A 21,343-nucleotide genomic window follows, 5' to 3' on the forward strand; every position below is an offset into this window, starting at 1 on the left:
TTATACCATATTTCACCAACACTTTTACAAGTTCTGTCTCGAATGCTCTTCTGAAGGCTCTCGTGCATTCTTCTGTTTTTCAATAGGAATCACTGTTGAACATTTCCAGGTATTAGGTACTACCCTGTTCGAAGACTTGTGTTTATTTATTTACATAGTATTCCGTCTCACGACATAACTTGACGAACATAATTCCTAAAATTCACTCGGTCCATGGCAACCGTTCTCTAATTTCTCGGGCACCCCACGTTCGCCAGATCACGCTCCACTTGGTCTAACCACCTCGCTCCTTGCGCCCCTGCTCGTCTTGTTCCTACCGGATTCGTGGCGAACACCTGTTTTGCAGGACAGTCATCCGGCATTCTCGCAACATGTCCCGCCCAGCGTATCCGGCCAGCCAGTGTGAAGACTTGTGTTTATGAAATCTTTCAATAGAATTGCTAGTATAGGTAATGAATCTTTAAAACCTTTTAGAGAAACATTGTCGATACCCTCCGTGAGTTTCATATTGTTCACTATTCCATCAAACTCTTGACTACTTATCGTTTCGAATTTGACAAAGTTTCCACCATTGTGAATAATCTGATTCAAGCAGCTATTATAGCTTGCCCGAATACTGTCATGAATTTCCCATTGGATTTGTTTCTCTCTAATTCCTCTTGAAATTACTTTAATTTTACGAGAGTATTCATTTCTCACTACCGTGTATTTACGCCAACTTCTTTCACATTTCGTTCTTAAAAAGAATGATACAGTTTGTCTCTTCGCCTTTTCATTTCACTAAGACTTCTGGAGTACCATTTAGTACCCGTACCAGTACCATTTGGTACCAGTTTTTTACGAACACTTCTCGGCTCCACAAGTGCATTAACACTTGTCTTGTGCTTCCACCATCACTGCTGTACACAACAAATTTTTTTTTGCTGGAAACCAGCAAAATTTTGCTGGTTTTTGTCCCGCTGACTTTCCAGCAATTTCAATTGCTGGAAAAAACAGCAAACGTTAATGCTGGTTTCCAGCAATTCAAATTGCTGGAAAATCAGCAATCCAGATTGCTGGAAACCAGCTATTTCTTTCAACACAACCGGCAGTATTTAGTATGAAATTTATATTTCAATTCAAAATTAAAGTTTAATATTGGCTGTGCATACAATAAGCAATAAAAACAATTATTTTCTCCCATTTTCAATAAGGGATTTATTCATTTTCAAAAAAAAAACTTTTTTTTCACCACTTTCTAACACCGGCTCTGGGGTGGCCGCTTTGTGCCAAAGTGTTGATCATCCGCCACCTGTAAAAATAGTTTTGATTAGTATCTTCTATGGAATATCTACCTGTACAATAAAAACTTACCCTTGCCTTGATGCCTGGTTGCTAGACTATAGAGGAAAATAAAATAATTATATTAATTTAACCTAAATTCGTAAAATAGAATCTCACCTTACTTCAGCGTACGAAACAAAAACAAACTCCAAATTGACAACTCGATTGCTGATTTTCCAGCAAACTAGATCAATTGCTGGAGAGTCCAGCAATTTAAAAACTGATTGCTGATTTTTCAGCAAAAATGACAAGCACATAACCGAATGCTGAAAAATCCAGCAATTCGAAAACCGATTGCTGGTTTCCAGCAAAAATTTGGATTGCTGAACGTTTCCAGCAATTTTTTTTTGCTGGAAACCGAGGCAAAAATTTACAGTGTACGTGTCAAGATTGAACTTGTTACACATTTTCACCTTGGTTGAGTAGTTGAGGTTACTCAGTCCTTTGCAACGTGGAGACAGGCAGGTTACCCTTGTCTTGAATTTTAAATGTATAACGTTTGATTAACTTATGCTTTTTAGAGTTTCACATGCACGTCAAGTAAAACAACGAGTATTTTCGTATTCGGTCCGCAATGTGTTAAAGTTTCTTTTTTTAACAATTGCCTGTATTTCAGTTATTTATTATTGAAATCCTGTGGAAAAAAACAATAATTTTACAAAACTAAAACTTGATCTTAATTGAATGATTAATGGCATTTCGGTGAACTATACATTCTAATAGGAAGAATATCAAATGAAAGTAATGAAAATTATAGACGGATAGATTAGATTAGGAAGCATGAAAGGTGTTGAAAATGAGCCAAGAGCGTGATTTGAGAAAACTTCTTGCCGCACAAGACCATTTGTCCCACACCGTATTATTGTCTAGAAGAAGCAAAGTCGATAGGCTGACTTTGCATTGATCTATACAATAATACATGGATGGATCGAAGAACGTGTTTTTCGTACCCCGATCGGACAAAAGGAAATGTACGGCCGGCCCAAATGAAACAGCTTACACATCGATCGAACCAGCACTCGCAATAGAAAACTTCATTTGAGCCGGCCGTACATTTCCTTTTGTTCGATCGGGCTACGAAAAACACGTGCTTCGATCCATCCAGGTATCATTGTATAGACCAATGCAAAGTCAGCCTATCGACTTTGCTTCTTAATCTAGACAATAATACGGTGTGGGACAAATGGTCTTGTGCGGCAAAAAGTTTTCTCAAATCACGCTCTTGGCTCATTTTCAACACCTTTCATGCTTCCTAATCTAATCTATCCGTCTATAATTTTCATTACTTTCATTTGATATTCTTCCTATTAGAATGTATAGTTCACCGAAATGCTATAATCATTCAATTAAGATCATAAAACCAGCGGTGATAATCTGTTAACACAAAACTAAAACTTTGGTTTTCGCTGTTTAAAAAGCTTAAAAGATACTTTTGTATGTATATTTCGCAAGCTACAATCTTAACTAGCCGATTATATTTTAAGTTAAATCTCATGGTGGTTTTGATTCGTGTTTGTCAGATTTTGCCAGTAGACTTTTTATTTTTTTGCCAGTAGACATTTCAGTAAAAACGTTTTAAGTGGCACAAAAGTAATCAAGTTTGGTTAATTTCGAAACTGCTGAATCCACCAAATTGCCCTCAGTTTCTTTAAAAAAAGAAGCGGAAAATGCAGGTTTGACGAAGTATAAGTGGGAAAAACTGATTCATGTCATGACAGAAAAAAAGTTAGCGCTAGCCGATGGTAGATACCAAAAATAAAGTAGACATATTTTTTATAAAAACGATCAATATATTTTTAAATTTTAACTTGGATTTTCATGAAATTACCCTCATCTGCTTTATAGAAGGTATCTGATTGAACGAATGTTTTTTTAGATACACGCATTCGTAACTGTCCCATTACTAAATGAAATAAGTTTACACTTGCAGAATATTGTAAAATTGTTATAGGTTTGTTATTGTTTATAGTTGATGAGTTATTTTTCTAAATGTAACAACAGGCGTGAAGTTTAAGATGGAATTTTTCGTAATGTGCTTAATTTTATTTATTTTTTTAAAGCGTTTTATTTCTAAAACTAAAATATCTATCAATGTGTGTGAATACTTGATTGAATGAAGATTAACATAAAGGTTTAAAATCTGTTGTATGTATTCATGTAGGTTTATAAGTTTATCAGTTGAAAATGGAAAATTAAAAAATGAAGTCCTTTACCCTATTTATATCCAGGTTAGGGTTTGACTTTTTATACCAAAACAAAAATTAAAGATTATTGATTAAGAATAGAATTTCTCAATAATATCTTTAATTGTGTATTTAACATTCAATTCAACGTTTAATTCAAGCATAGTACTTTAATACAAATTTTCGAATTGAATCCAAATATAAGGTTGAGAAAATTTACTAAAAAGAATTGAGATTCAGAATTCAGAATAATTCAGGCCAAATCAGTCGCATTTTGCTATCCGATTAAAAATAGCTTAAAAGTTTAATATTTCAAAGTGAAAGAATGCTCTATAAAATGTTAATGCTCAAAAACGACAAACCTTTTAAATTTGTGGAGATATTTATATAATGTTCAATTTGGAAGTATATTGATTGAATTTCGCATACGTTAGTTTAGTATGGATTGAACGTTTTGGCTCAACATATCTAGTATCCGATTCGTTTAAAGCAAGTTGAAATCAAAATTTGGAAATGATATGCTGATTATTAGTTTCATTCATATTCAAAATTATGTTTTCATATTTCGTAGAATATTATTTAATAGAGCTTCTAGATTTGAATTCTTTAAATTATTCAAGGGTAATAAGGTTAAAATTTCATTTATCTTGAAATCTTGAACGAAATGTAAAAAAACCATACTCCTATATTTCCACGGCTATTAACACCTGATACACGTAAACTAGGCCTCTTTTCTTAATGAAATTGGGCAATGTAATATAAAAAATAAGATCTTTTAATTCGTGACGTAATTAACCTTCCAAAGCAGCTATCCGACAATGTATAGATGTTTTGGGGTCCAATGAAAGTTTTGACCGCTATCTCAGATCCTCCGGTAGAAAAAAATCTTACTTTAAAAAAACGACATCCAGTTTTGGCATTGCTTAGCTGTATTTTATTCACCAATGAACCGATTTTCAAAACTCAAATTTTAATTTTTTGTCGTTGATTTGATCATCATTTTCATAGAACATACTTGGTCTGTCAAAATTCCCAGTTCTTATATTGGAATGATGATGAAGAGGTTTGTAATTTGCGCTTTGGGTCATATTGACCCGAACAGCTTTGGAGGGTAAGTCAGTATGGAGCATATCTTCCATTTATTATTGCGAAAACATCGTAAAATTTCAAACATCTGTCATCTGTAACCACAACTTGTTCAAAACCGAAATCATAGGTTTTTATGTAATTTGGGGGCAACTTTCGTTTTGAATTACTCGCATTGTGGTTCTAAATACCAGCTGCGGTACCAGAAGGACGCTGAAGCAAAAGTCTTCGGAGACTTCGATGCTGATAGGACTACAGACAGCGACGAACATGTTATTCCCTTCTTGAAATTTCGCCTAAATTTTCTAAAATTTCGTTCAAGAGATGCATAAAAACTATGCTTGATTTAATGTTTGAATAATTTTTTGCGCTATTTATCCGCACTTAATTTTTTTTTTCAAACGTACCCTGTTTACGTTCTCTGGTGTTATACATTCGCAATTTCTGTTCAATAGTCGGTCCGGTGAGTTTTTATGGCAATCAAAATAACGGAACTGTCATCTATAATTTTAAGCCAATGCAAAATGTATGAGTTTTTGTTTTATTGTAAACAGTCGAACTTTAAAACATTGTGAAGCCAAACTTTCCTGGAAATATTGATTGACCTATTTGACAATGTCAGTCACCAATCCAGCTGCTATGGTCACCCCACTTACCCGCAACATGATCCTCCCGAGCTCTTTGAAATCAGCGTACCGTTCCATGCAAATGGGCCGCTGAAACTCGATATCGACCAGGGCACATGAATTGTTACCCAGACAACGAGGATTCTTCTTGATGACTTCACCAGTTCCTTTGTGTAGCTGAGCTTTAAGTTTACAGATCGTTGCCGGTTCAATCAACGATTGATGATGGAGCAGCACCGGGTAACCCATGGTGATCGGAACTTTCACGTTGAACACCACGATTCGTGCACGAATTCTTGTTGCCAGTGGAATCGGATGGTAGATGTCACTGAGAATGTATCCTACGGCCATGTTAGCCGTATCTACATTCGCCAGAGTTATTGAAACCTGATCGCCAGCGAAACAGGTCGAGTATTGCACTTCATCCATAGATATAGTTTTCACCACAGCTTGTTCCTTGCTGGGACACACGAGCACTCTGTCATTGACGCAAACCACTCCAGATTCGATACGTCCGGATATGCAGAACCCAGAACCGGTACCCTTGAAAATGTCCGAAACTGACATTCTGAATGGTTTATCGATAGAGCGTTCAGGAATTTTGAAAGAATCTGCGAATGAACAAGAAAGGTTATTTTTTGTTTAAATCATTGTAGAGACAAAATACTTGCCGATCACTTGCAGCAAGGTGGGTCCTTTGTACCATTTGAGCAATTCGGAATCAGTAGGATCCTTCACCAGGTTTTGCCCGGTGAGTCCAGAACAAGGAACATACACCACGTCAGAATCCTTGAAGCCAGCCTGCTTCAGGAATGATCTCAACTTCCCAACAATTTCATCAAATCGATCCTTAGACCAATTAACCGTGTCCAGCTTATTGACAACGACACCCAACTGATTGACACCCAGCGATCGAACCAGTAGAGCATGTTCGCGTGTTTGGCCGCCTTGTTCGAATCCAGTTTCAAACTCTCCTCTGGTCGCATCAACCACCAATAAAGCCACATCGGCCTGGTTTGCGCCAGAGATCATGTTCGGAATGAAGTCCTTATGTCCAGGGGCATCCAATAGGGTTATCTAAGAGAAAATAAAAATAAATCGTACGTCTTTCATAGCTGAATTGTTCAACAAATATACCTGTTTACTGGGAGTTTCGAATCGCGACGATCCAACGTCCATGGTAATGCCTCGTTCTCGTTCTTCGCCAGTTTCGTCCAGAACCCAAGCATACATGAAACTCTGCTTGCCGAGTTTCTTACTTTCCTGTTCGTTCTTGTGCATGATCCTCTGAGAAATGTTTCCTGTGTCGCACAGCAAATGACCCATGAGGGTACTCTTACCAGCGTCTACATGACCGATGACGACCATGTGGATGTGATGCTTGCTCGAGCCACGCTCCTTCTGGAACAGCTCCTGAGCATTTCGTTGTGGTTCACGAGGTAGTTGTTTGGGGGTGAATAGCTGTCCTTGTTGATGCTGTTGTCTGACTTCATCGCTAATCTCCGGAGTGTTACGGCCCGAGACCGTAGGAGATTGAACACGGGGGCTGCTGATATCGAATCCCATCGTGACCGGTGCTTTCCGGCTGGCCGGAGTTACTAGGATCGACGGTTTGGCTGTGTCAGTTGATATAGAACTCTTGGCCGTCACCAGTGGGAAATTTTGGGCCTGCAATTTGTCTGCCTTTTCAAGCAGTCGATCGCCTATACCTATATAGGATTACAAAAGGATGATTGCTGATCAGCGCTTGAATTGCAATGGACAAATGAGACGACCTTGAAGGGTTAGTCTTCGGATAGTTTGCTCACTTCAATTCGCTCAATAAAAGAAAAGCGTCCAAGGCTACATTCTCATAAGCATTATTCAAACTGATTTTTGAAGATCATTCTGCATAAAAGAAATCAATAATTGCAAGGCACAAACATATTTTCTATCATAATTTGAAAGACTAAAGTCCACTTTTAGTGGGATTGTACTACCGCAATTTAAGTAAACAACTTCCGGCGTATGATACCAATACGAGCGTATAGAAAGAAACGACTGAATTTGGCCAAATGTACTAAAAAGGAACGATCAACCTCGTAGAGCTTTTTTGGTTTGATGACCATATACAGGAGCTAGTACCTAGCATCTTCTCTGCTGCCTAAGCAAGACGATTAATATTCCCTTCTAGCATCCAGCGGCATGGGAAGAGTCTCTCACCACGTTCTTCGCCTTCAGCTGGTCAAGTCTTACGAGCTTATTGACCTAGATGAAGCACGTAAGGCGCGTAAGCAAGACAATCATAGTTGAGAAGCCAATTATTATGGCGAACTCATTGCCCAGTTGTATCGAAGTGTAAAGTGTCGTTTGCCCTAACACTGAAGCTTCGGGGTAGGAAAAGACCGAGTCACTGTAAACAGACTTATTACTTTCGACTTTTGCAAACGGCAACTCCAAAGCAATACTCAATGAAGACCAGGGTTGTAAGTCCAAAGACCACAACTTCATCACGCTGAAGTTTGGCGGAAGGATAAACCAATCCAACCCAAGAATCGAACAGCATCAACGAGTGCTTCTGCATCGTGGGACCTCAATTGGCGTCTAATATCGTCAGCACTAGAGATATTCAACGGTGCAATACTATTCGTTCGCATCCGCCCCCTTTATTTTTGTCCTGTTAGAGATCAGTAACCTCGACTCCCATTATTCTCATAAATAATATATCCGTAGCTACAGTGGAAGCCCACCACCTGGTGTTTTCCAACATCCTGACAGACATCTTCAATGAAACTATCGAAACCGGTGTCAATCCTCATGCATTGAAACTAACCCGCGTAACTCCTATCTTAAAATCGGGTGACAGATCAAATGTATTAAACTATCGTTCAATCTCAACGCTCTCCGTCTTGAACAAAGTCATTGAAAAGTTACTTGTCGCTCAAATGAATGAATATTTAGCAAGATATGACCTCATAAACCCTCCCCAGTATGGTTTTGGAGGATATGTGTAATATGATATGGATAATCGCAAATATGTTGATGCCTGCTGGTTGTTTTGGACCTGAGGAAAGTGTTTGACACAATTGATGATGTCTTGCTGTTACAAAAATTGGTATGGCATGGACTACGAGGGCAGCCTCTTCGGCTAATCGAAAGCTATCTAACATCTCGTCAAGAATGTTTTTTTTCTTAAAAGAAGCTTCAGTTAGTAAAAGATTCGTTTCAACGGGAGTACCACAGGGTAGCAACTTGGGCCAACTAATGTTCTTGGTATTCATCAACGATCTTCCCTTGTTGGAGTTTGGTTCTTTTCCGAAGATAACTTAATATCGTACAGGAAAACCACCCCCTCCAGATAGTGGATAAAAATCTTCCAGACACCTGAAAACACCCTTCGAAATAAACGAATTTCAAATAAAATCATCCTTTAGGATGGTTCATCCCTACTCACTCTTATTACTTTTTCCCGTAAACCTTTTATGCAGCAATGGATACTTTATTAAGTATTGTTATTAGTATCCAGAAGAATACCAGCATTTGCTGTTGAGTGTTAAATATTTCAATTTAAGGACGATTGAACTTTGGGCTTCCATATACCAATTAAAAAAGGAGAAGAAATTGCGTGCTTTCTTCTGGGTTAGGGTCTATACAGCCTGAACTGTACCTTCTTGATGCGATATCTCAGGGGTGCTTAAAGCTATATAAAATTTTCTGATTTTGAGAAGGTCTTCAATCTACCCTCAAGGCTAGTCCATACTGAGAGATAATTCATCTCGAATAAAATAAAAGACGCTGAGACTGTCTCAGTAGGGTTCCAAAAACAACGACAGACAACAAAGTTTGTCTCTTTAAGGGGGGGGGTAGGGTCTAACGGGTAAAAAAAACACCATTTTCACGATTTTTTTTCTAGAGCTATCGTTCAAACAAATGTATTCAAATTTTTTGCATTATACAAAGCATTGTTAAAAGAACATTTAGTAATTTTTTCGTAGAAAAATATTGAAAAATGAACCGGTGACGGAGCACTTTCGAGGAAAGCCTTTTAGAAAACAGGATTTGCGGTGGACACTGTATCTCAGCACAGAATCATCTGAAGTCAAAAAATCAGAGCAAAATATTTTTAATAGATGTTTTTTTGGACCCCAACGTTTTTATTTAACTTAAAAAAAAATTAAGAAATTTTTGTGGCTGTTTGAAGTAAAAACTACGATTTTTCACGAAAAAATCTGCCATTTTTTATCTGTAAAATCTCCCCAAAATAACAAAAAAATAAAAACGTTGGGGTCACTTTAAAAATGTGCTTTCGAGAAAAACGCGTTTGAAGTTTCTGCTCTTGCTTTCTTGCAGTATTAGATAGGAGGAGATAAAGGCCTATAATTTCTACAGTTTTGCTTCAAAAAATCGATTTTTTGAAAGTGTTTTTTAAAAGATAGTTTTACGACTTTAATTTTTAGACACAACGTACGCCATCTATAATGTATACAATGAACCACATTTTTTTTCAAATCAAAGCTATTTTTGATAACGTTTTCTAGCTTTCCAAACTTGACTTCCAAAATTACACTAAATTTTAAATAAGGTCGTAATTTATGACAAATATCCTCATTCGACACAAAACCATGTTTGACTTTGTATCACTCCAACACAGTTTTCGTGTAATGAATGGCACATTTTAAGATCCAACCAACAAAGAATCAACTTTTCAGACCTATTGAAGTGCTATTCAGGGAAAATGGAGGCAGTCTTCTTTGTATATTTGTATTGTATTGTATCGCTATGAAACATGACTGATTTGCAGGCTTCCTCAAGTACTAGATATCGGAATTTTAAAATTTTCTCCTTGTTCATCTCCGGAACATCCAGGTGAGACTTGTCAACGGAAAATTACTGGCCGGAAAACTGCCAGGTGCCCGCTAGATAGTTCGTTTTGCTATCCAATTCGAAATTTTTCAAAATATCTCCCCGCTAGCGGTCCAAATATTTTGCACACGATTTGACTACCGTATTTTGTTAATTTTACCAGTGGGCAGGTTTTTTTGACGTTGCAGAAAAGAAGCTAGGCCTGTTTATTAGTCCGATACATGAACCAGTAAAAAAGTTAAATTTTTTTTATCCCTCCCCCTAATGATGTCTTCGCATTTCGCTTCACAAAACTTCTACGTTCCTCAACTCATCATCACTTTTATTCAAATTTTAACTTACTATTAGACCCTCAAAGACTCCTTAAACGATTTACCATATGAACTTTGGTTGAATAGCATTTGAATAGAATTTGCATTCAAGGTTAATGATAAATTAAATTTTAATTTCTATGCTGATGCTTCAAAATCAGTGATAAGCAAAAAATTGTAAAATTAGGCTTCAAAAACAGGGTGTTTTGCCATTTGGCCCTTTCCGCTTTTTCCTACAGCGGATGCAATTTAAAAGTTTTCTGTTGGGCTTTTTAGGATAAGGTATAATGAGCTTAATCAGTACAAATGAACAAGTTCGCCATTTGAATTGAAAAAAAAAACCAAATATCTATATACAAGTTGATAAATTAGATGTTTTTAGACCCATATTATGAGAAGAATCTCTCTGAAGAGGGATCTCCTGTTTGGTAATAAGTAATCATGATGAGCGTTGTTTTTCTTTTCTGATTTTTGGAAAATACCTTAAACTCAAATAGCTAATGAGAATGAAGCCTTTCAGCTGCCTATGTTTGCGACAATGCTGTATGCTTGTATTTTATCGCAATCTATTAAAACAGGTAAAATGTTTCATACAATTACTAAAACTAAAAAAAAAACAAACACTATACTGATGATTATCGGTGAAATTAAAGGAATAAAATGATCGGACAAAATAAGATTTCTGGAACGCTGGTTACTGCCTGCGGAATTTGCTCATGTGCCTCAGTATAACGTCATCGGGCGATGGTATGTCGAAACGAAAGGACACAATATTCGATCGTTGCACAAATCCATGGCGAATGTTAAGCTTCTTCCGTTTCCGGTAGCGCATGCACAATACCTGACCCAACCCGGAACTGGCGTTGGTGCAGTTGACAAGACTCTGATCCAGTATGCCACTGCAATCGATTTTGCAATTTTCATCAATTATCGGATTGCTCGTTTCCTCTATGTCGCAATCTACGAAGCTATACTGAATTTGTTCGTCTTCGTTGTTCTCGCGAGAACCAGTTCGCCTTATTGCTACTTCAGATTTGTCTTTGATTAGTGCTGATTTCAGGTCGATAATCCAATCTTTCTTGGAAAAGGTGGGTGGATCTTTGGGTTTTGGTTTTGCACTGAAACCAGGCGGAGGCCCTGTGGATGGTTTATTGAAAATATTGGGGACAGTGAACCCACCAATCGCCGGTTTCATTGGTGAGCCTATGGGGCTGTTGTTCTTCAAATGGAACCGAGCTAACTCAGCTAAATTTGAAAAGCTCCCTTCCGCCGGAGAACTTTCGCTAGCTAGCGACAGATCAGATAATTTAGGCACTAATCCTGATGGTTTGCCCTCACCATCATCGTCACTAGACTTGGGACTATCCGAGTCTTGTTTGCGTGTCCTGCACTTTACCATATCGCTCAGGTTGGGTCTACTGTGAGGCTGCAACTTTGAGGTAGCGAAGCAAATCGTAGGCAGTTTGAAGGCTGATGTGGATGCGTTCGCACTCGATAGTTTAGACAAGTTTGGAAGTTTAAAGTCTTACCTTCCATAAGGAATCCAAGCACAGCACCCATGTTTCAGTCGAAACACGGTTCGAGAAAATCCGATTCGATGTCGCAGTTGTAGTAAATTGAAGGAATAGAAAACACAAAAAAAAATTGAAATTAACCGTAACACTTAATCTACAACTTAATCTAAAGAAAATCGACAAATGAATGAGCACAATGAGACTGGTGGTTACATTTTTATCATCGTTCCCACTGTATCAGAATTTCACAATAATGTGTATCTCTCAAAAGGTAGTGCATAGCATTTGTGGTGTAATTGTCGTATTTCTTCGTTGTGTTTCTTTAAAGCTAGACGTCCCTAATTAAACTAACTGTAATCATTTAACAAATTCTTGAAAGATTTAGAAAAATTAATCTCGAGGTTGCACTCAGTTATGCAGTTTTATTCTAAATTAATAAAATTAATAAACGTCTTGCACTGACTTTCAAATTGTGCTCATATTTCTGTACGAAACAAATTTCTTTTATTTTTAAATTTAACACGAAATATACGTTTTGAGTCAATTCTAGTTACCATTTCAAAGAAATAACGAACAAAAGTCGAAACAAAAAAAAAATTATCAAGATAGGTACATTGCATATGATTTAGGCGTTTTTAATTTCAGTAGTTCATTTTCATTTTCAATAGTTCATTCACGAACATTTAGAATAAAATAAAATTACTGTAACCAACTTTCTCAACATTGCGCAACTCTATAAAACCTAAAAAAATTAAATAATAGTCACCTTTTTCCAGTGGTGGCGTCTGATCTGATGAACCTTTCGACCCGCTTGCTCCAGGAAGCTGACTCCGGCCAGATTTACCCGCTGGTGGTGTTTTGCTCTGATTAAGCACCTCGTCCAGGGCCAGGTTAAAATCGTAGCTGTGTTTCATGATTGCTTCCACAAGCTGACGATCGGAAACTACCTCCCCCACTATGTTGCGAATCTCATCCATACAGGATGCTAGCCGGGCGCGGTCTTCATCGTTCAACTCCGGAAGTTGATAGCACTGTTGAAGGAAAAATCATTTGCTAGTAATTGGAAATGTCGGAACATGTAGTCATCTTAACCCCACCTCTGAATCCCTTCTTTGATTGAGACTCTTGGAGTTGGTACGTTCCGCCTCCAACTCGTCATCGTTTTCCTCTTCAATATCTCGGTTGTTGGCCAGAAACGCGGACATACTTTGCTGACCCTTGGCCCGGTCGTAAAGCCACTGTGAGGCATCTGTTGGGGATATACAATCGTCTTCCACCGAATGGCCATACTGGTAGTCATCGTCGTCATCATATTCTACGGATTATATAGAGTATTAATTCCATTATATGAATCTAGGAACAGCAGCCCGAAAACAAAAAAAAAATACAAACCATCATCGTAGTTCATAGTTCGAACATTTCGGTGACGAGACATTTTTGATTAATCTTCTTCAAGAGCCACTCAATCTGATAAAATTCAAATAGTGGCCGGTAATGGCAGATTGCTGCATAAATTTTTGTCACTTAAGGAAATTTCAGAAGTGCATCACTGAAACATATTTTGAATAATAAAATTAGGGACTTAAATTTTCACAGCTCGGCACCATTGGAGCACAACAAAAAGGCATGCGAGTCGTCATCATTGTCTGCACTCAAACGTCGCGACGTCAGCTGGTGCCTGTCATTGAAGGTTCGTTTTGCGCGCTTTTTCGTACGCGAGTGCGTTTAGTAGTTGAGCACGCTTCGCGCAAGCACATTCGAGCACTTTTACACCGAAAAAAGAAACTCGTGCTGAATAATTTTACATTGATTTTTTTTCATTATTTTTTCTTAACCTATTGTAAATAACAATCAGTTCCTTAAATTGAATGCGCCATGCAAAAACTGTTCGGACGAAAAGAAAACCGGTTTTTGGAGCAATGCTCAAGCCGTAGCTCAAAACTAAAATGATATTTATTCATTAGTAAGTGAAGAAAAGTTTAAAGAAAGTTAGGCTTACATTAAATGGTTTCTTCTTGTGCGTCCTATCCGAACACCTTGCAAATAATGCCTGCTGCTAGGCTCGCCTGAATTAACAATATTTTTCGGTCAAATAATGAATATAAATTTAGAAATTCATACTACTTACGATTTTTGTAGTGAAAACAACAATTTTTCCTCCACCTAAACTACTCGCGATACAAATAATTTGCTAATTTTAGATTAGCGCTTTTTTGGGCAACAATGCACTGCGTTTGGAAAATTTCGACTAACTGAAAAAATTGTTCTCGCCCCCAACCGTCGATTCTGTCACTTTGACAAATGCGGCAGAACTTCGCCGCGCTCACTGGTTCGGCGGCGTCGCTGTTCGGGCCATGGTTGCCAGCGGTGCCAACATCGCCCCCGCCCGTAACTCTAGTGCAGGGTCCTTCGCCTGACTGGATTTACCACCAATCTCCAACACCGCAAGCTTGTTCACCGGACGACGCAGCTCCTTCCCATTCGCCAAACGCACCACAGCTCTGCGAATCACTCCGTCTCGTCCAGGGATGATCTGCTGGACCACGCCTCGCACCCAGGTCTTCCTGCTGTTACCATCGGCGATGTACACCAGGTCACCTTCCGCTACCGGTTGGCTGTCGGCGTGCCACTTCGTTGGTTGATCGATACAGGGCACGTATTCTTTGACCCAACGTTGCCACAGGATGTCCGCTAGCTGGAGTGCTCGTTTATACTGGTCCCGTAAAGCTTCAGCAGGATTGGCCGTTTCCTCCACCTGATGATGTTCCCCGGACGGAAAACCTCGGAGGAAGTGATTTGGCGTTAAAGCTTCCACCTCCGATGACTCTTGGGGAATGTACGTCAGCGGTCTACAGTTGATCATTTCCGCAGCTTTGGCCAACACGGTTAGCAGCACTTCGTCGGTTAGTCGTCGGCCGTCGTCCAGAGCCTTCATCGCCTCCTTGGTTGATCTCACGAGCCTCTCCCATATCCCTCCCATATGAGGGGCTGAGGGAGGGTTGAAGCTCCAGCGTGTGCGAGCTCGAGTAAACCTATCAGCACAAGCGGTATCGATTTGCAGTCCCAGCTTTCCGTACTCCTTGCTCACAGCCTGGAAATTGGTCCCATTGTCCGAGAAGAACTCCAAGGGGGTGCCTCGGATGCCGGTGAACCTCTCGATGGCCATGATGCAAGATTGGCTGCTCAGACTATGGACCACCTCCATGTGCACGGCTCTGGTTGTTAAACACGTCATCAGCGCTACCCATCGTTTCTCCGATCGCCTCCCAACAGTGACCATGATTGGGCCGAAATAGTCTATGCCGACGAAACTAAATGGACGCAGCCCAGGAGTGAGTCGTTGATCAGGTAGGGGACCCATCTTCGGCTGTCTCGGCAGACACTTCTTTACTTTGCACCATCCGCAGTTCTTTTCTATCTGTTTCACTGCTGCTCTCAAGTGTGGAACGTAGAACTGTTGCCGAACTTCGTTGACGACTGTTTCACCGTTAGCATGGCCAAATTGTTTGTGGTAGAACTGCAAGAGCAACGATGTGACATCATGCTCCCGGGGAAGAACTATCGGGAACCGCATCTCGAATGGTAACAGATCGGCGTAAGCACTCCTACCCTCCAGACGGATGATTCTTTTCTCGTCCAAAAGAAGAGATTTCTTGTGAAGGGGACTATCACGTTCGATGGCAATCCATTTCTCCGGCGGCACGTTACGATTCTTCGTCAGTATTTTCAGCTCGTCACCAAATCCTTTACTTTGAGCCATCGCCCACAGAACTCCTTCAGCACGACGATGTTCCTCTTGAGTAAGCGGGACTACTGTACGTTCCAAGGGTCTCATTACTAGTTTCCGGAGCTTTGATGTTTCGGGAACGGGTACAACTTGGATCGGCTGACCTTCCTTCTTTCGACGGCAATTGGATGCAAACCGGAACAGGCATCCTATCGTGCGGACCATCACCAGCCAGCGTGAGAAACGTGTGCAGTCGATCAGCGGCTCAGGTAGAACAATATCGTGGAAGTTGTGGATTGCTCTAAGCTCTTCGGCAACATTCGGGGTCGGTTTCTCTCTTTGGGGCCATTGTTCTTCCGGAAGGTACAGAAAGTTCGGACCGTTCACCCACTGCTCATTCGACGATAGTTGGGGGCCATTCCCCCATTTAGTTAGGATGTCGGCGATGTTCAATTTGGTGGGTACCCACCGCCAATCATTGATGTTTGTCAGGGAGTGGATCTCGCCGATTCGGAAAGCAACAAACTGTTTGTAATTTCGATGGTCTGATACTATCCACGAGAGGACTGTCAACGAGTCCGTCCAGAAGAAAATTCTCAAGTTGCACAGGTTATGGTTTGCGAGAATCCATTGCGCCAGTCGCGCACCGAGGACGGCCGCCAAGAGTTCCAGTCGAGGAATCGATAAATGCTGCAGCCTGGCCACCTTCGCTTTCGCGGCAACAATAGCACAATGTACTTGACCGTTGATGTTGATCCGGAAGTATGCTGCGCTCCCATAAGCGTTCTCGCTCGCATCCGAGAAAATGTGGAGTTGAATTGATTCGCGATCTTGGGGCGACGCGAAAGAGAAGTAGCACCGTGGAATCTTGAGCGCCTCTACTTCTGGCAGTGCTTTGATCCACCGTTCCCATTTGGCTGCTATTTGATCGCTGATGACTTCGTCCCAGCCGCAATTTTCGCGCCACAAGTCTTGGATTATCAGCTTCCCGTGGATAGTGAAAGGGGCAAGGTGACCGTGAGGGTCAAAAAAACTCATGACGCAGCCGCTTACTTGTCGCTTGGTTGGTCGTTGACTGCCGTCCATGAACGGCTCCAGATCAGTGCGGAGTTTGATCGAAAACCGGAAGACATCTTCGACTGGATCCCAGAACACACCAAGAATGCGCTCCATGTTCGTTGTCTTGTTGGCGCTGAAATGGACTACTTGGCGCTCCGTCGGCTCCTCCAATTTCTCCAGGACTTCGGTACTATTTGAGACCCAGTTGCGAATTCGGAACCCGCCTGCCGAGTGGATTTTCTTCACCTGCTGTGCTCGCGTGACTGCCTCTTCCACCGAATCTGCGCTATCAAGGTAATCGTCAACGTAAGTATTGTCGACAATCGCCGCTGCTGCATCTGGATATTCGTCAGCAAAGTCCTTTGCGTTCCGGTTCTTTATATACTGGGCGGAACACGGTGAACATGTAGAGCCAAAGGTCGCCACGTCCATGACGAAAATCTCCGGCGGATCAGTTGGCTCATCCCGGTACAGGAAACGTTGGGCCTGCTTGTCGCTTCGTCGTATACCAATTTGGTGGTACATTTCCATAATATCACCCCCAAAGGCGATGGGTCGCTCTCGGAAGTGAAACAAAACTCCAGGCAGATCGGTCAGCATATCGGGCCCCTTCAAAAGAGCCGAGTTGAGCGAAATTCCGTTGACTGCAGCCGCCGCGTCCCAGACAAGGCGGACCTTGCTTGGCTTTTTTGGATTGAGGACCACGTTTAAAGGGAGGTACCAGACCTTGGCACCAGCAGCAGCGTCAGCGTAATCCTGAGAGGTCGCCTTATGGGCGTATCCCTTTTCTTGGTACTCGGCGATTTGTTTTGCTACCTTCTCCTTCAGCTCGGGATTTCTCGACAATTTTCGTTCTAAGGCTTTCAGCCGCTTCACGGCCATCGGGTAACTGTCGGGCAATTGAGGGTTGTCATCCTTCCACAGCAACCCTGTCTCGAAGCGTTGGCCAATTCGCACGGTGGTTTTTTCTAACAGGTCACGAGCACGGTGGTCTTCCGACGATTCAGGCAAAACTGAAACTGCGATTCCGGCTTCTTCCAGCATGTATTGACTACGTAGCAGTTCATGCAGCTCGCGATCTGCCGGGCTCATGTCGTGGTGACCAGAAAACATTTCGGAGGTATCTGCTAAATTTTGTGGCCCGTACACTGTCCAACCAAGATGAGTTCGAACCGCGATCGGTTCACCAGGGGCCCCAATGCGTGACTCCAATGGGGCGTAGACGTGCAGATGTTTGAGTCCAATTAGAATTCGTGGAGTATCGCAGCGGTAGTCGCAGACAGGTAGCCCTTCCAGATGCTGGTACTTCCTTGCGACATCTGCGAAGAGTAGTTTCTGTTCGGGAAGTTTCAATCTCTCAACGGTGTGCACATTCTTCAGCACGAACTGCTCCGACGAATCAATAGCGGAAATCGATAGGTGCACTCGCTTAGAGTCGCGCTCCATGCGCGTCATACCCGCCGTCCACTTGACGATAAGTGGTTGTGGTTCTCCTCCCAGCTGAATCTGATCCGCAACGTCACGTTCCACCAAAGAGCAGGATGCGCCTTCATCCAGGAATGCGATTACGTTCACCGAGTGGTTGCCGTTACTTAGCCGGACAGGTACCATTCGATAAATCACTGGTTGTTGAATGTCGACACTGTGAGCGTTGCAATCAGTTGTGGCCACAGGATTGTTGTTGTTCGTTGGGTAAAGTAGTGGGTGGTGCATTTCATGACAGTTTCCGATGTTGCACTTGCGCTTGAAACGACAGTTCGAATCGCCATGTTCGTTGAGGCAAAGTTTGCACAGCTTCCATTTGGCCACTTCCTTCACGCGACCTTCCCAGGACAGCTTAGCAAAGTCGTCACAAAACCTTGTGCGATGATCGGTGCGATTGCAAATGTGGCATGGCACCCGGGTCTGCTGCTGCTGTACGGACTTAGATGAGGAAGAGGAGGGGGCAGACTGCTCTCTTTTTATGCGTGCCCGCTTGTCCTCGAACTCTCCGATGTGGGTATGCAGGTAACCCTCAGCACTTTTCTCCTTCACTTTCTTGTCGGCTCTCGGTTTTTCTGGCTTTGGCCTCTCCTTGCTGCAACCGTGCATCCGGTTGATGTGTTCCAACTCTAGGGCATCGGCTCCGATGGCGGTGATGAAATCGGAAAAGGTTTTCAGAGTGGAAAAACCTTGCTGACGTCTGTAGCGGATCCATTCAATCTGCGTCTGACCAGGAAGCTTGGCCACAAGGATATCAATGAGATGTGGATTCACCAAGTGATCCCGGAGTCCGGACGCAATCAGATGATCAGTGAGTTGCTGCACGATGATTCCGAAATCCGAAAAAGTTACTGGATTTTCCAGACATGGCGGTTTCGCATTCTGAGCCTTGCGCACAAGCGCAGAAATAATTTGTTCCGGGCGCCCATAAAGCCTCCGGAGTGTTTCGATGGCTTCGGGTACCGTTTCAGGCAGCATCAAATGGTGGCGCACCTTAGAGCGCGCGGGATTTTGAATAGCCTCCTGCAGTCTTCCAAGGTTGTCCAAATTCGACCAGTTGCACGCCAAGTTTCCATTGATGTAGCTGCTGTAAAACAGCGGCCATTCCTCAGGGTCTCCGCTGAAGGTCGGTAGTTTGCAGAACGGTCCTTTTCGAGCAGCGATCTGTGCCCTGGTCAACTCGGCTACAGGTGGCAAAGGTGCTTGCGGCCATTGTGCATCCGAATGTGGAGGCGGATTGGGCGGATCGCATGGACCCACTGGGCCCCCTTGATGTACGCGATGCGTGGCCGAATACCGGAGTTGGCTGGAAGATTCTGGATTCACTGGTTCCCCTAATGGCAGACCGCGATTTGGCAGCGGGTTGTGCCTGGTTGGCAGATTCACTGGAACATTCGAAGGATTGCAGCCATCAATTTTCTCCGGAGGCGGAGGTGGCAACTGGTACGTAGGGAGAGGATGAGGAACGATCGGTACGTTCGAATTGCTGGGAGCCGCTCTTGTTGGATACACTCCTGGATTCCGCAGTGGTGTCATCGGCACCGTAGGGGGATTACTTCCGGACAACGGTGTCGAATATGCTGGGTACGATTGTGGACCAGCGGGAAATTTTATTTGCTCTTCACCACCAACTGAGTGCCGTGGAATATTCATCGTGCCTGGGTAGCCCTGCGATTGTGGATTAATTCCGTAGGTACCCCACAGTTGCCTCCGCTGTACCTGGTAGTCTTCATCAGCCTTTCGTCGCAACTCCAGCATCTCGCGTTCTAGTTCGAGCTGCGCCAAGCGCTGCTGCTGCTCGCGCTGCAGTTGTCGTTGAAAATTTCGCCGCTGCATCTCCCTCATCAACAGCAAATCGCGTTGGTGCTGTTCGTCAGCAGCTTTTTGCTGCTCCTCGTTCCGCTTCCAGCGTGCATCCTTCCGTGCACCCAAATCCAGGGACTCAAGGATCGAAATGTCCTCCTGAGATTCACCACCGGCTACATCAACTTGTTTATCGGATGAGCAAGTAGGGCAGCTCCATGGTTTGTCCTCTATCTCCTCAGTAACACCGGCGCAGGTGTAGTGGAACCAGCGCGGACAGGTGTCACACTGGACCATATGGTGGTCGACATGGTTTGGCTCATCACACAGAGCACAATCATAGGCAGTTGCTTCGGCATTGGGCTCTTGTTGGAGGTTATGGTTCCTAACCTCATTTTCCATCCTTTGAGCCGAACTCATTTAATTTTTGAGTTTGTGTTCGGACGAAAAGAAAACCGGTTTTTGGAGCAATGCTCAAGCCGTAGCTCAAAACTAAAATGATATTTATTCATTAGTAAGTGAAGAAAAGTTTAAAGAAAGTTAGGCTTACATTAAATGGTTTCTTCTTGTGCGTCCTATCCGAACACCTTGCAAATAATGCCTGCTGCTAGGCTCGCCTGAATTAACAATATTTTTCGGTCAAATAATGAATATAAATTTAGAAATTCATACTACTTACGATTTTTGTAGTGAAAACAACAATTTTTCCTCCACCTAAACTACTCGCGATACAAATAATTTGCTAATTTTAGATTAGCGCTTTTTTGGGCAACAATGCACTGCGTTTGGAAAATTTCGACTAACTGAAAAAATTGTTCTCGCCCCCAACCGTCGATTCTGTCACTTTGACAAATGCGGCAGAACTTCGCCGCGCTCACTGGTTCGGCGGCGTCGCTGTTCGGGCCATGGTTGCCAGCGGTGCCAACAAAAACATTTTCAAGATCTGTGGCCTTCAAGTTTTTTAACAACACGTGTTGTAGTTTCGCATGCTGTGATGCAAGAATAGCAATATTTCTCGCGTGAGCTTTCATTACGTCGAATGAAACAAAATTTGAAAAACTGTGATATTCACTAAAAAAGCTTCATTATAACATTATCTACCTATGTGATTGATAAAACAATCAATTTAAACCCTTTTAACATATAAAATTTAAGACTTTCAAAATGACGAATGAAACAATACCTTGATTGCCAATTTCAATGTTGCTTACGTCCCTTCTTCCAAACGGCGAATGTGCAGAGGAAGAAAAACCTAGCACATTCGCTATGGATTCCATGAGCAAACAAGTGTATAAAGATAGAGGTTATCAGAATATCAACCTGGCAATGAACATTATTTCAGATTCTTTTTTTTTTTTCAAGCGTTTTTAAATCGATACTCAAGCAG

At 42.0% G+C, this 21,343-nt stretch overlaps 3 protein-coding genes across 3 annotated transcripts; all 3 read right to left on the bottom strand.

Moving 5' to 3' along the window:
* Positions 1-5,117: 5,117 nt before the first annotated feature.
* LOC129755849 (protein HBS1) lies at positions 5,118-13,508 on the bottom strand. Its single transcript, XM_055752541.1, has 6 exons — positions 13,278-13,508; positions 12,983-13,200; positions 12,652-12,916; positions 6,356-6,927; positions 5,890-6,295; positions 5,118-5,829 (listed from the first exon to the last, which is right to left on the bottom strand). Exons 1-6 carry the CDS (start codon positions 13,318-13,320, stop codon positions 5,198-5,200), a joined length of 2,136 nt encoding a protein of 711 aa, XP_055608516.1. The 5' UTR covers positions 13,321-13,508; the 3' UTR covers positions 5,118-5,197.
* A 157-nt stretch (positions 13,509-13,665) lies between these two features.
* On the bottom strand, positions 13,666-15,228 carry LOC129755850 (uncharacterized). The gene is made up of 3 exons (XM_055752542.1): positions 14,014-15,228; positions 13,885-13,951; positions 13,666-13,826 (listed from the first exon to the last, which is right to left on the bottom strand). The coding sequence occupies exon 1, from the start codon at positions 15,163-15,165 to the stop codon at positions 14,209-14,211; it is 957 nt and encodes a 318-aa protein (XP_055608517.1). The 5' UTR covers positions 15,166-15,228; the 3' UTR covers positions 13,666-13,826; positions 13,885-13,951; positions 14,014-14,208.
* A 92-nt stretch (positions 15,229-15,320) lies between these two features.
* On the bottom strand, positions 15,321-20,358 carry LOC129753635 (uncharacterized). Its single transcript, XM_055749468.1, has 2 exons — positions 15,455-20,358; positions 15,321-15,402 (listed from the first exon to the last, which is right to left on the bottom strand). The coding sequence occupies exons 1-2, from the start codon at positions 20,356-20,358 to the stop codon at positions 15,321-15,323; spliced, it is 4,986 nt and encodes a 1,661-aa protein (XP_055605443.1).
* Positions 20,359-21,343: the final 985 nt, after the last annotated feature.

This window comes from Uranotaenia lowii, chromosome 3 (assembly GCF_029784155.1).
Source record: "Uranotaenia lowii strain MFRU-FL chromosome 3, ASM2978415v1, whole genome shotgun sequence".
Taxonomy (NCBI): Eukaryota; Metazoa; Arthropoda; class Insecta; order Diptera; family Culicidae; genus Uranotaenia; species Uranotaenia lowii.

Bases quoted from the DNA above. Each gene is read 5' to 3' on its own strand.
- LOC129755849 (XM_055752541.1), bottom strand. From the start codon at position 13,320: ATGTCTCGTCACCGAAATGTTCGAACTATGAACTACGATGATG. The intron at 6,928-12,651 runs GTGACTATTATT...AATCCTATATAG, and splicing joins GACGCCACCACTGGAAAAAG to GTATAGGCGATCGACTGCTT. The intron at 6,296-6,355 runs GTATATTTGTTG...ATTTTCTCTTAG, and splicing joins TCGAAACTCCCAGTAAACAG to ATAACCCTATTGGATGCCCC.
- LOC129755850 (XM_055752542.1), bottom strand. From the start codon at position 15,165: ATGGTCACTGTTGGGAGGCGATCGGAGAAACGATGGGTAGCGCTGATG.
- LOC129753635 (XM_055749468.1), bottom strand. From the start codon at position 20,358: ATGGAAAATGAGGTTAGGAACCATAACCTCCAACAAGAGCCCAATGCC. The intron at 15,403-15,454 runs GTTCCCGATAGT...TTGCTCTTGCAG, and splicing joins CTGTTACCATTCGAGATGCG to TTCTACCACAAACAATTTGG.